Source organism: Lithobates pipiens, unplaced genomic scaffold (genome assembly GCF_037356315.1).
Source record: "Lithobates pipiens isolate NorthernLeopardFrog02 unplaced genomic scaffold, aLitPip1_a1.2 Scaffold_16, whole genome shotgun sequence".
NCBI classification, from domain to species: Eukaryota; Metazoa; Chordata; class Amphibia; order Anura; family Ranidae; genus Lithobates; species Lithobates pipiens.
The window spans coordinates 3,981,252-3,994,365 of NW_027507748.1; the positions used below are offsets into that span (position 1 = coordinate 3,981,252).

At 42.6% G+C, this 13,114-nt stretch overlaps 1 protein-coding gene across 6 annotated transcripts in view; it reads right to left on the reverse strand.

The window, feature by feature from the left end:
• Positions 1–13,114, reverse strand: part of LOC143981547 (immunoglobulin superfamily member 10-like) — a 492,232-nt gene that overhangs the window by 360,703 nt on the left and 118,415 nt on the right. The window contains exons 7-8 of one of the 6 annotated variants that reach the window (XM_077479484.1): positions 5,895–6,158; positions 1,846–5,120 (exon numbers count right to left, since the gene is read on the reverse strand). The exons of 4 other annotated variants lie outside the window; for them this stretch is intronic. In XM_077479484.1, coding sequence (XP_077335610.1) covers positions 4,927–5,120; positions 5,895–6,158 — 458 coding nt within the window. In that variant the 3' untranslated portion in view covers positions 1,846–4,926. Of the gene's footprint in view, positions 1–1,845; positions 5,124–5,894; positions 6,159–13,114 lie in introns of those variants that run through there. One more of the 6 variants, XM_077479483.1, reaches the window with a different exon arrangement.

The window sequence follows — 13,114 nt, forward strand, 5'->3', positions numbered from 1 at the left end:
ACAAGGACCTTTGTGGACCTAATAGTAATAGCTAGTGATTAGAATGACTGCCCCTCCTCCACACAGCGTCCTGTCCCTCCCTATACTGACTGAAGACAGCTGCAGAATCAGTCAGCAGTGCACTGAACCCTATATACTGTACACCTATACCAGTCCTTAAAAGGACTTTTGTGGACCTAATAGTTAGCGATTTGTGTCACTACAGTCTGTCCCTGCTCCACACAGCAACCTCTCGCTACACTGACAAAAGACCGAATGTCAAATGGCCACCAGATCAGGTCTATTTATAAGGTAGGGGAATGTTCAATTGTCCATGTGCTGAAATGTCTCAATTGGCTGTCCTGTACCCCATGATGGATGTGTCATGGGTCAAAGTTCTTCACAATGTAAACAAATATGGCCGCCACAAACAGGGCCAGAAGTCCGCCAGTTTAGCAAATCGCAAACGAGCAAAATTTGCCGCGAACCGTAAGGCCATCTCTAGTGCTCTCTATCTCGGTGCTGGTGTCAGTGCTCTCTATCATGGTGCTGGAGTCAGTGCTCTCTATCTTGGTGCTGGTGTCAGTGCTCTCTATTACGGTGCTGGTGTCAGTGCTCTCTATCACGGTGCTGTTGTCAGTGCTCAGTCTCTATCGCGGTGCTGGTGTCAGTGTTCTATCTCAGAGCTGGTGTCAGTGAGGGAGATAGCCACGGAAAAGCCAATCAGCAGGCAGTGTCAGCACTATGGCTGAGGATCAGCACTGGACTGGCACCTCCAGACCACCGCAGTGGAGCCCTTCATAGGTGGGGGTAAGGGCTGGGCAGAGGGAGGGGTCAGGGGCTCAAGCACAGGTTGGCACACTGGCACAGGACTGCGCTGCCCTGACCCATAGCCTGGCCTGACCTTGCCTCTCCTCCATGGCCTTCATGCGCTCCTGAATTGTCAAAATCTAGTAAGTATTTTGTGGCTGAAAATATGACCTGGTGGTTTTTAAGGTTCACCTGCCATTAAAGTGAATGGGGTCCGCCGCGAACCTTGAGGTTTGCGAACATTTGGGCACATCCGTGGATCGCGTTCGCGAAACGTCCCATCGGAAGTTCGTCCATCACTACTTACATCAGTCCGTACCCTCAAGAAGCCCACAATCCAAGGTTCCCATTCATATACTAGGGCCAATTTTGGACAATTTTGTAGACGCTATAACTTTTGCGCAAACCAATCAATAAACACTTATTTTTACCAAAAATATGTAGAAGAATACGTATCGTCCTAAACTGAGGAAAAAAATGTTTTTTATATATTTTTTGGGGATATTTATTATAGCAAAAAGTAAAAAATATTGCATTTTTTTCAAAATTGTCGCTCTATTTTTGTTTATAGCGCAAAAAATAAAAAACGCAGGGGTAATCAAATACCACCAAAAGAAAGCTCTATTTGTGGGAAAAAAAGGACGTCAATTTTGTTTTGGGGCCACGACGCACGACCGCGCAATTGTCAGTTAAAGCGACGCAGTGCCGAATCGCAAAAAGCGCTCTTGGTCAGGGAGGGGGTAAATTCTTCCGGGGCGGAAGTGGTTAAGATACTTTGAGGAAACATCCTTTCAAGTTCGAGATAATTTCCTTCAAGGTTTAACAAACTGACGTGTCATCCGTAACTTGGACTACTGGGCCTATTGATGGTTTGAACAAGGTAAGGAACCTGTTTCGGCTCTTGGTTGTCTTGCCAATTAGAAAAGAAGAGGAAAGTTGTAGAATGAAAGATTAATTCAGCATCAAGTTTTTAGTTTAGGTGTACATATTGAAAAGCTCAAAATATTCAATGAAAAATTCTATTTGTGCTGGAACTCTATATAAATATTGAATACATTTAAAAGAGTTTAATGATTTTTTATTAGAAGGCAATATCAGAAGTAGGGAGAAGTCATATCTCAACCAGAAATAATCATTGAGACTGATATTTATCTGAGACACTATATTACAATGATACTACTTTGATGCATAGAAGCTCTCCTTTTTAATAGGAGGCAATTTTAAAGGCAGAAGTTGGGTATGGTTCAGCAAGAAAAATGTAATTACATCGTCATTTTTCTGAGAGATAATATAAGGATAAAAAGGTTTGATGCACATAGTCTCGTCCTTTCAAATAGGATTTAACTGTAGAAGCAGAGAGAAGTTATATTTCAGCCATTATTTTCTATGAAGACACACACACTCAAATTCCTTTTTATAGGAGGAAATTCACGAGGGAGAGAGCAGGCAGACTCCATATTTTTGTGACAAATAGTGTACAAAGTATTAGCCCTGATTTTTCATAGGCCATAACTTCATTGAAATTGGGCAATTTCTATTTAAGAAATCAGTGTTAGACCACACTACGTCTATATCCCAAAAAAAAAAAAAAATCAGGATGCCTCTGCACTCAAGTAGGCACAAAAGTTGAAAATAAACATCATGATATAACTTGTATTAAAGCAAAAAAAAATTTGCAAACTCAGAAGCAGCAGACGGAAGCAACAAATGTGGTTCAATTTGAAATGCACTGTAATAAGCAATGCAAACACAAATGGTCCATGCATTATTTACCCAGCAAAACAAATAAACCAATTTATAACACCGGAAAATAGCAACAGAAAATTAGGTTTGGGGTATTCTTTGTGCAAGAACACTATAACTCAACACAGAAATTCATGCAGCGTGAGGATGAGCTCAGGGTTCGGTCTGAACATAAGTTTGGACCAAACTTTGGCTGTTGGGGTATTAATCTTTTAGCCCATTTGGTAGGACACAACATTTCTACCACTAATATATATGAAAGCTCCCTATCTGTCAGGTGTGGCTAAGGAAGTGGTAGGTGTTGGCAGGTGCCTTGTGCTTAGCAAACAATGATGCCACACTGGAATCCCCAGCCATGTAAACAAGGCATAACAAATTGCATGACTTCCCTGACCAAATATGGGCCAAATGGCAACGTTCTTGTCTGTGGTTACGTGGACCCCCTGCAGCTGACCACATGATCCTGCGACATGGAAAAATGACCTTCCACATGATGGTGGAGGATAGCAATGGCCTTATGGGTTGGGAACCTGGCCCTGCGGTACATCAAAAGCGGTAAATTGATACAAGTGACCTATATCCACCAGTGGAAATGTCAGAAGCTGTAAAGCCAGCTGTTATTGAGATAGTGGGCATCAGCGTGGCTGGAGTGGTACTTTTTATTTTGTTCCAGGAGCTGGGATAGAGAAACCTGCCTGCTCAAAGCTAAAGCTGGAGATGGCAGGACATGGTTGGCTGAATCAGAGCATGGTTCTAACCTATGCTTGCCCCTACTCTGCTCTACCCATGCTGAGCCCCACCAGGAAAAGCTGTAAGGTGACACCCTTTGAAATACTTTCATCTGAATTGTTTGAGGCTGATGAGGGGCTCTTTTACACCAGTGGTCCCCAACCTTTTTGGCACCGGGGACCGGCATTGTGGATGAAAATTGTGGCAAGGCCCGGGGGGTTGGGTGCATGGGGGACGATGTGGCTTTTCGCGGGCAATTTGTCAGGAAATGGCTGGTGTTAGCACTTCATCACAACACCATGGTTAATATGGTGTCAGGATGATTGAAGTGCATCATTTTTATTATTATATTGTAATATAAAATTAAATAGTTCAACTCACCATAATGCAGAATCTGTCACTAGATGCAGCTTGTCACTTGCTACCAGCTTGCCACGTTGCCTATCACCAGATTTCCACATGCCACAGTCACATGTCACCAGATGCAGATTGCCACAGTTCAATGCCACCAGATTGCCACATCACCAGATGCAGATTGCCACAGTCACTTGCCACCAGATGCGCATTGCCACAGACACATGCCACCAGATGCGCATTGCCCCAGACACATGCCACCAGATGCAGATTGCCGCAGTCACTTGCCACAGCCACCAGATGCAGATTGCCACAGTCACTTGCCACAGCCACCAGATGCAGATTGCCACATGTCACCAGATACAGATTGCCAGTGTCACTTGCCACTAGATGCGGATTGCCACAGACACATGCCACCAGATGCAGATTGCCACAGTCACTTGCCACATGCCACCAGATTCAGATTGCCACAGACACATGCCACTAGATGCAGCCTCTTAAATGTAAATTGTCAATAAGCACAGAGGCAGTGCAGTGGAGTGGTGGGTTCTGCGTGAGAGAGAACAGAGGTGATGCGGGGCGGGCTGTGAGAGATGATGTAATCTCTCTGCTCCCCCGCTTCACCTCCAACAGTATACTGGCCGGGCTGTGTGGGCGGAACACCGGTGATGTGGGTGGAACAGTCGTGGGAGATGATGTCATCTCTCTGCTCGCCTGCTTCTCCCCCAGCAGTGTAGCGGCAGAGCTGTGTCGGCGGAAGTGCGGTGATCGCTCTGCTCAATGCCGCCGCATCTCAGTGTACACTCCGCGGCCCGGCTGCAAACGGGCTACGGCCCGGCTGCAAACGGGCTACGGCCTGGTAGCGGGCCGCGGCCCGGGGGTTGGAGACCCCTGTTTTACACTCTATCACTAGTCTAAGCTGGACTGTAGCTTCTAAGGTAGTTGTCAGATAAAGCCCAGATAAAGAAACAAAAGCTGTATTTAAAAAATAATATATTGCATATAGAAAGCAAAAAGCAGACACAACCATAGAATAATATGGCTACTAACCACAAATAAAAGAAAAAAAAAACAAACATTCATATACAGCCACCACTGGTCACCAATCCTTCAAGTCGCTTGTCAACTTTGAGCCAGAGTATTAAGCTGGCCCTACATGGCTCAAATTTCAACTGAGTCTTGCTGAATCAGCTGAAATTAAAGAAGCTGGTGGACCTGTAAGTGTCACCAGAGTTTGAGTTTCTTTACATAGTCTGTGTTATTGTTCTCATTCAATTTCCAGGCTGACAATCTGGGGAAATGTTTGTCACTTTAATTGTAGTAAGTTGGTTCCATTTTCATCTCAGTCAGATCCCTTCTCCTGGTCCTCCTCTCACTCCGATTCTTCTCAGTCTTCATCTTCCTCAGGTCATTGACTATATAGATGAGGAGCGCAGTGTTGAGGACACACATCACACCATGGGACAGGAGGTGACCCCAATCTGACCACATACCAGACCGACTGTCTTCTAAATAGAGAGAAAATATGGGGGAAACAATAAGAGTTGTACAGAAGAGTAATATTATATATCAAACCTGGTCAGATCTTCAGTACAGCAGCGTCAACATATAAACACAGTCACACTAGTAACAGGGCAGATATTCTGGTTGTTTTGATAAGTAGCCGGCCATTTAATAAGCCAGTAAAGATGGAGAATAGAAGAAGGTCAGATTATCATCACACAATGACACCAGGACATGACCATGTGTGAGAGTCACCAGCCATCACATCACCCTAACAAACACTGCCAATAGTATATAAACCCTTAGTTGGGGCCCTTATGTTGGTGGGCCCTGGAAAGGTGCCATCATTTTTAGATATGGGGAATAGAATGATTCTCCTTAAGAGGCAAAATAGTTGTCACAGTTCTCCTTATTAGGTGAAGTTGATGGGGGGGTCACTTTAAGATGTTAGATTGTAGGAAAGAGTCACTTTAGGAAAAGGGGGAAAATTGACAGACTGAAGTTAAACTTAAGTGGAAAAACACCTTCCCTGACAGCTTTGGGGGATGACAACTGACGTATACAAAGGGACACGGTCTTGGGGGGCGATGTCCTTTACCATATATTTATATGATCATATTTGGTCAATGACATCACAGATTCCCGGTTATTCCTGACCAGCCTGGGGGATCTGACTGATGTTTGCTCTATAATGGGGTATACAGTATACAGGATGAACACTGCTCTGGTATATATAGAGTTAATAGAAGGGACTCATTAGGAACAGGACACCTCACCTGGACAAGCATCAATTGTCTGATTGGTGGATCTCTCACTGATGCTGTTTTTTGCCGAACATCTGATATTCCAGGAATTGGGCGGTGACACAGTAGGCACAGTGACACGGACTGTCCGCTCGGTACTGGTGACATTGTATACCCTCAATTGTCCATTCACAGTCAGGAAGATGGAGGAGTCAGTACCATTTTTCACCTCACAGGAGATCTCAGTGCTGTTATTCTGGAGACACCTCACATCCAGGACCGGATCTGATACCGGAACTGAGAGATAAAGAGATGGGGAGATCTGTAACATGGCACTATAATGGGTTATGATCCCTCTAATACCCCGTCCACCCCAATCCATTACATTTATAAAAAGGACACAGGTGTTCACAACACTTTCCCCAGTGGTCTGCAGGAGGGGGACTTATTTGAATCTGGTGCCAAAAACTCTCCCCCTCTATATGAATGAGTAAAGGGTACATAGTATCTCTAGAACAAGAAAATGTATCACCACAGCGTGGTACTGAGGATACTGTTATAATATTAGGTGCCACGTCCCGGAATTATATGAAAGAGAAAAAATTCAACAAAAGGGCTTGGACTTTATAGGCACAGAAAACAACATAATATATATTTAAAAAAATCATTTATAATATATAGAAATTTTGTTAAAAGCAATGACAGATAAACATGTCTCAAAGTTGTAGAATATAACAGCAGAATGCAAGGTCAAAACATACAGACCATATATCATATATGACAAGAAAACAGTGATAGTAACACCAATTTTCATAACATAATAGTTCAACAGAGTACTTAAATTGAGGTCTACACTAGCAGTTCCATTAGACGACTTGAGCTTCTTCAGGAGAGTCATAGAGACAAGTTTGCTGCAAAGATATAACAAAATCAGGAAAATATATATATAATTTTACCAAAGGTGAGCCCATTGCCCTAATAGTGCAAAGCCTATAATTAAATCTTTAAGAATGATTCTTAATTATAGGTAATTGGCGCTACCTCCAACTAATTATTTTCAATAAAACTATTAAATTTCTCAAAACCTTTATATCAATCACCTTAACCTGTCCACAAGAACTGCGTAAATTAAACCCGTATTCAATGCTATATCTCAGCTACATCCCATTTGTGCAACACCTAGTACTCCACAAAGGGTGATTCCACACCACTTTATATCGCCTCTACTAAGTGAACTAGTGCCACTTGTTTTTTGTGTTATTTTACATATAATTTCATTAATAGCCAAGAAATTCTAATCAAAACCATATATAGAAAGTGATAACTTACATTATATGACTAATCAACCTCTAATGTCAAAACCAAGAAGCCTAAGACCCAAGTCAAAAAATAATAAAAAGTAACAAATATAAAAAATATATGAAAAATAAAAGACCCAAAGCACAAAAAAACACAAAAAAAAAAAAAAAAAAAAAAAACAACAAAAAAACTTTCAGCTGACTCGCAGTATAAAGGCCCCTCCCTAAAATAGGGAAGAAAACCTGCCTGCGATTTTCATACAAATCACTTGTGTTGATTAATAGATTCACTAGATTCCCCTACATTAATTCATGTGAAAGGAAAAAAGGAGAGATTTCTTCATACATTACCAAAAAATGAATATATAAAAAATATATTAAAAAACGTGAGAGATATGTTTACATCCAATAAAATGTTGACACCAATCCAAAAAGCTTATGAAAATGTGAACAATGCAAACAATATATATAGAGGATAACCAATATATATATATCATAGAAATATCATAAAAAATAAAAATAAAAATATTTCAGTCCACAGTGAGTCTTCTATCAGATATATCAGTGTGCAATTGTGCCTCTTCAGAATACAGGAAAGGTGACTTTCGTGAGAGTGCCTGCGCTTTTATTGGTGACTTTCGTGCTTGTTCCCCCTCAAGGGTCCCCATTCACCAGATCCATTCACCCCCTAAGGGGTTATACGCCTTTAATCTGTATCCCGTATGTCCGGAGACTCCACCATCCACTTGTGTCTTCAGTAGGTCCTTCTCAGGGTTTTTATTGAAGACACAAGTGGATGGTGGAGTCTCCGGACATACGGGATACAGATTAAAGGCGTATAACCCCTTAGGGGGTGAATGGATCTGGTGAGTGGGGACCCTTGAGGGGGAACAAGCACGAAAGTCACCAATAAAAGCGCAGGCACTCTCACGAAAGTCACCTTTCCTGTATTCTGAAAAGGCACAATTGCACACTGATATATCTGATAGAAGACTCACTGTGGACTGAAATATTTTTATTTTTATTTTTTATGATATTTCTATGATATATATATATTGGTTATCCTCTATATATATTGTTTGCATTGTTCACATTTTCATAAGCTTTTTGGATTGGTGTCAACATTTTATTGGATGTAAACATATCTCTCACGTTTTTTTATATATTTTTTATATATTCATTTTTTGGTAATGTATGAAGAAATCTCTCCTTTTTTCCTTTCACATGAATTAATGTAGGGGAATCTAGTGAATCTATTAATCAACACAAGTGATTTGTATGAAAATCGCAGGCAGGTTTTCTTCCCTATTTTAGGGAGGGGCCTTTATACTGCGAGTCAGCTGAAAGTTTTTTTTTTTTTTTTTTTTTTGTGCTTTGGGTCTTTTATTTTTCATATATTTTTTATATTTGTTACTTTTTATTATTTTTTGACTTTGGTCTTAGGCTTCTTGGTTTTGACATTAGAGGTTGATTAGTCATATAATGTAAGTTATCACTTTCTATATATGGTTTTGATTAGAATTTCTTGGCTATTAATGAAATTATATGTAAAATAACACAAAAAACAAGTGGCACTAGTTCACTTAGTAGAGGCGATATAAAGTGGTGTGGAATCACCCTTTGTGGAGTACTAGGTGTTGCACAAATGGGATGTAGCTGAGATATAGCATTGAATACGGGTTTAATTTACGCAGTTCTTGTGGACAGGTTAAGGTGATTGATATAAAGGTTTTGAGAAATTTAATAGTTTTATTGAAAATAATTAGTTGGAGGTAGCGCCAATTACCTATAATTAAGAATCATTCCATTAACGCAGGTTGTTTAGTGCAGCCTGTGTATATCAGGGAGGCAGCAACCTCAAAAAAACGAAGAGGACTTTCATTAAACTTTCTAAACTAATAAGGTTAAAATCAGATAAAAGAATTTAAACCAATAAAAAATTACATAGAGTACAAGGTTCCAGGTATAGATCAATACTTATACATATTCCTGCTGACCAAGACCCACTCCATAAGCGCGGCTTTATTTGTATATTCTTCTTAAATCTTTAAGAATACCAACATGGTAACTTACCAGGTTAATATGGGGAAATGAAATATAAGCTCTCACTTGGCGGCTGCTAGGAGTGGTGTGGCAGACAGGCAGAGAGGTGCTGTCAGGTCAGCGTTCTATTTAACACGTGCGTGTTAAATGTACTCCTATTTCTGGACCTTTCAGCTGCCTTTGGCACGGTTGACCACCCCCTCCTCCTCCAAAAACTTTACTCCCTCGGTCTCCATGACTGCGCTCTTCAGTGGCTCTCATCCTACCTACCCCAACGCACCTTCAGTGTCACTTACAATTCTATTTCCTCCACTCCTCTTCCCTTCTCCATTGGGGTCCCCCCCCCCCAAGGTTCTGTTCTTGGACCTCTTATTTTCAATCTACACCTCCTCCCTGGGTCAGCTGATAGCCAGTCATGGCTTCAATATAATATTTTTTTTTTTCTTTCAATAGATTTTTATTGTTATACAAAACAACAGTTTACAAAACATATCAATAATAAGTTGCAGTAGGGCGGGACGACCCCTTAAAAATAAATGCATCACATTGGGAAAGCATATGATGAGAAAAACAAATAAGAAACATAACCCCCCCAGACCATGGTTGCAATGTAGAAGGCAAGAGAATAATCGCTGACCAGTCAGAGTGAGAGCGTGTGGCAGCTTCAATACATTCAAGAAAAAGGGGGCAACCGGGCCCCCCCAATTTGTGGGGACCCTTCCTTAACACCCTCCACCCGGGGCCGAGACGGGCCCAGGGAAGATCGCCCAGCCGCCCCGAATGGGAGCACACTGCGACTGGGCAACTCCCCAGAGCCCCCCACCCCCCAGCATAAGGGTCGGGTCAGCCACCTACGCTGTTTATGCATTCGAAGTATAGCAGGTGAGAACTAGGAGTTATACGACTGAGTAAGGCACAAGTGATGTGTACACATTATCCGGGAGGAAGAACAGGAAGAACACAGTAAAACAAACTAAGATTTCCTTACAGCGTATAGATTAAGAAATCCAATAAGTAAAATATTAACCAATCCCAAAGGATATTAGCAGCCAAAGGGAGCATCCCCTACAGGGAGGGGAAGAAGAGTAAAGGGGGAAAGGGGATAGACAAAGAAAATAAGAAAAGGGAAAGCAAAGAAGAGGAAAGAGAAAATTAGCGTAGAAGAGTGTAAAAGAAGGCAGAAGGGAGGTGGAGAAGGTCGTCCGGAGGAGTGAGCGACAGCCAGGAATACCGATATTTCAGGGTGGGAGGATGATTCCAACAAAAGATGCCCAAGGTTCCCAAGTATGGTAGAATTTCTCAGAGCGATCCAAGATTACACCGGCCATTTTTTCTTGATTCATGATCCAAGAAATTTTTTTCTTAGCTAATCTGGGTGACACAGAAGGCGTCTTCCAGGCTTTTGCCAGGGTAAGTTTGGCACCCAGTAAAATAAAGTGGATGAGGCGTTGTGTAATCTTGGGCATCTCCCGTGACTGGGAAGTTGAGAAGTGCAATGTGGGGGGATGGTGAGATAGGCCGTGAGGTGATTATGCTTATCCAGGAGAAAATTTTACGTCAGAAATGGCGGATCCTGGGACAGGACCACCAAACATGAAGCATGTCACCCCTAAGGTTACAGCCCCTGAAACATAGAGGAGATGTTGACGGGAAGATGTGGGCTAGTTTTGTGGGTACCAAGTACCACCTGGTAAGTACTTTTATGCTCGCTTCTATGAGACTGGTATTCATGATGCCCTTGTATGAGTAGGAAAAATTCCGTTGCCAAGTCTCCAGGCTCCAAGACTGGGCTAAATCATCTTCCCAAGCCAACATGTAAGAGGTTTTGGACTGTTTGCCCGAGAGTGCCCTGTAAATCAGTGAGATCCCACCCCTCTGCTCGATATCCTGCCCACACCATTGTTCATAAGGGGTAATTTGCGGTCCATCCGGGAGAGGTCTGCATTTTTTGTGAAGAAACCCAGAAATCTGTGTGAATCTGAAGAATTCAGATCTGGGCATATCCAGTTTACTCACACAAAAGGCATTCGTTAGGGGGCCTAAAGGTCTGAGAAAGTGTCCAATTCTGTAGAGCCCCTTGTCTAGCCACCACTGGAATGCTTTGATGTCTAGGCCCGGGTGGAAGTCTGGATTGTGAAATAAGTGTTTCAGGGGTTCTAAGGGAGAGATTAGGTGTGCGTTGCCCCTGAGGGAGTCCCATAAAGTAAATGAGTGGGACAGCGTCGGCGATATGATTGGGGGTCTGGATCTTTTGGAGCTCCATAGGAGGAAATCAAGGATATGAAGTGGGACTGCCAGTCTTTCAATGTGTATCCAGTCAGGATGTTCCCAGCGGGAGTAGATTCTGGAGAGCTGTGAAAGTTGTGCTGCTTGGAAATACCAGAGCAAATTTGGTAGACCCAATCCCCCCTCAGTCCTAGATCTATATAGGACCGACTTGGCCAATCTATGACCACCCTTCCCCCAAATAAATTTGATGACCCTGGCTTGGAAGAGCCTAAGGTGGCTTTTGTTTATTGGTATTGGAAGGGTCCTAAAATAGTAAAGTATACGCGGGAGTAATGTCATTTTGATTGCATTGATCTTACCTAGCCAGGTCATGGGAAGCCCCGACCACTTTAAGAGGTCTCTCTCTAATTTTTTGTATAGCGGCGGGTAATTAGCTTGGTAGAGGAGATCCACCCTTGGTGTCAGATTTATCCCTAGGTATGTAATAAACGAGTCGGTCCAGGAGAATCTAAAGCTATCTCGGAGCCTAGAGATGAGTGAGTCTGCAAGGTTAATGTTAAATGCTTGAGATTTGTTGTAGTTGACCTTGAGGCCAGATACCGAGCCAAAGTCATCCAGGAGGCGACAAATGTTAGGGAGCGATGTAAGGGGAGAGGATACAAAAAGTAAGATGTCATCCGCAAATAATGCGCATTTGTGAGTTTGGGAGCCACAAGCTATGCCCTTGATATTAGGATCGTTCCGAATAGAAATTGCTAAGGATTCAATCGCTATGGCGAAGATAAGAGGGGATAAAGGACATCCTTGTCTCGTCCCCCTTAAAATGGGGAAAGATTCAGAGTAAAATCCCTGCAGACGCAACTGGGCTGAAGGAGTTGAATATAGAGCCCTCAGAACATTGAGAAAATGTTCTCCAAATCCTCAACGTTGTAAAGTTGAAAAAATGAACGACCAGTTAATAGAGTCAAACGCCTTTTGCAGGTCCAATGAAAGCAAACAGCCTTGTCTAGGAGCTCCTTTGTCCCAGTTGGAGTTTAGGATAGAAATCAGGTCAATGGCTCTACGTGTCTGGTCAGAACCTTGTCGACCTGGTATAAAGCCAACCTGATCTTTATGGATATACAAACTAATGAAGGAGGCCAGGCGGTCTGCAAGGATTTTAGTCAGAATCTTTAGATCATTATTGATGAGGGAAATTGGTCTATAGTTGGAAACTGCGCTAGGATCTTTATCTGGTTTAGGGATAACCGTTACATATGCCATATTAGAGGAAGCTTCTAAGGGGCCCCCTCTCCGAAGCTCATTGAAAAAACGAGCAAGGTATGGGGCTAGAGTGGTGGAGAAGGATTTGTAATAGGGTATAGAGAAACCGTCCGGGCCAGGAGCAGAATGGGGCTTTAATTTTTTGATCACTGCACAGACTTCTTCCTGTGAGATAGGAGCATCTAAAATCTGGCGATGAGAAGATTTCAAAATTGGGTTTTGTACCGTGTTGAGGAATTGATCGACCTGCGTCGGCATCGGGGAGTCCTTATTAGGGATGGCCGAACAGTTCGCCCGGCGGTCGTTTCGCGGCGAATTTCGGCTGTTCGCGGTCCGCCAGTTCGGCGGACTATTGGCGCCTTTCGCCCGGCAGACTTCCGTGTTTTTACTGTGTAAAGGAACTTTGACCTGATGACACAT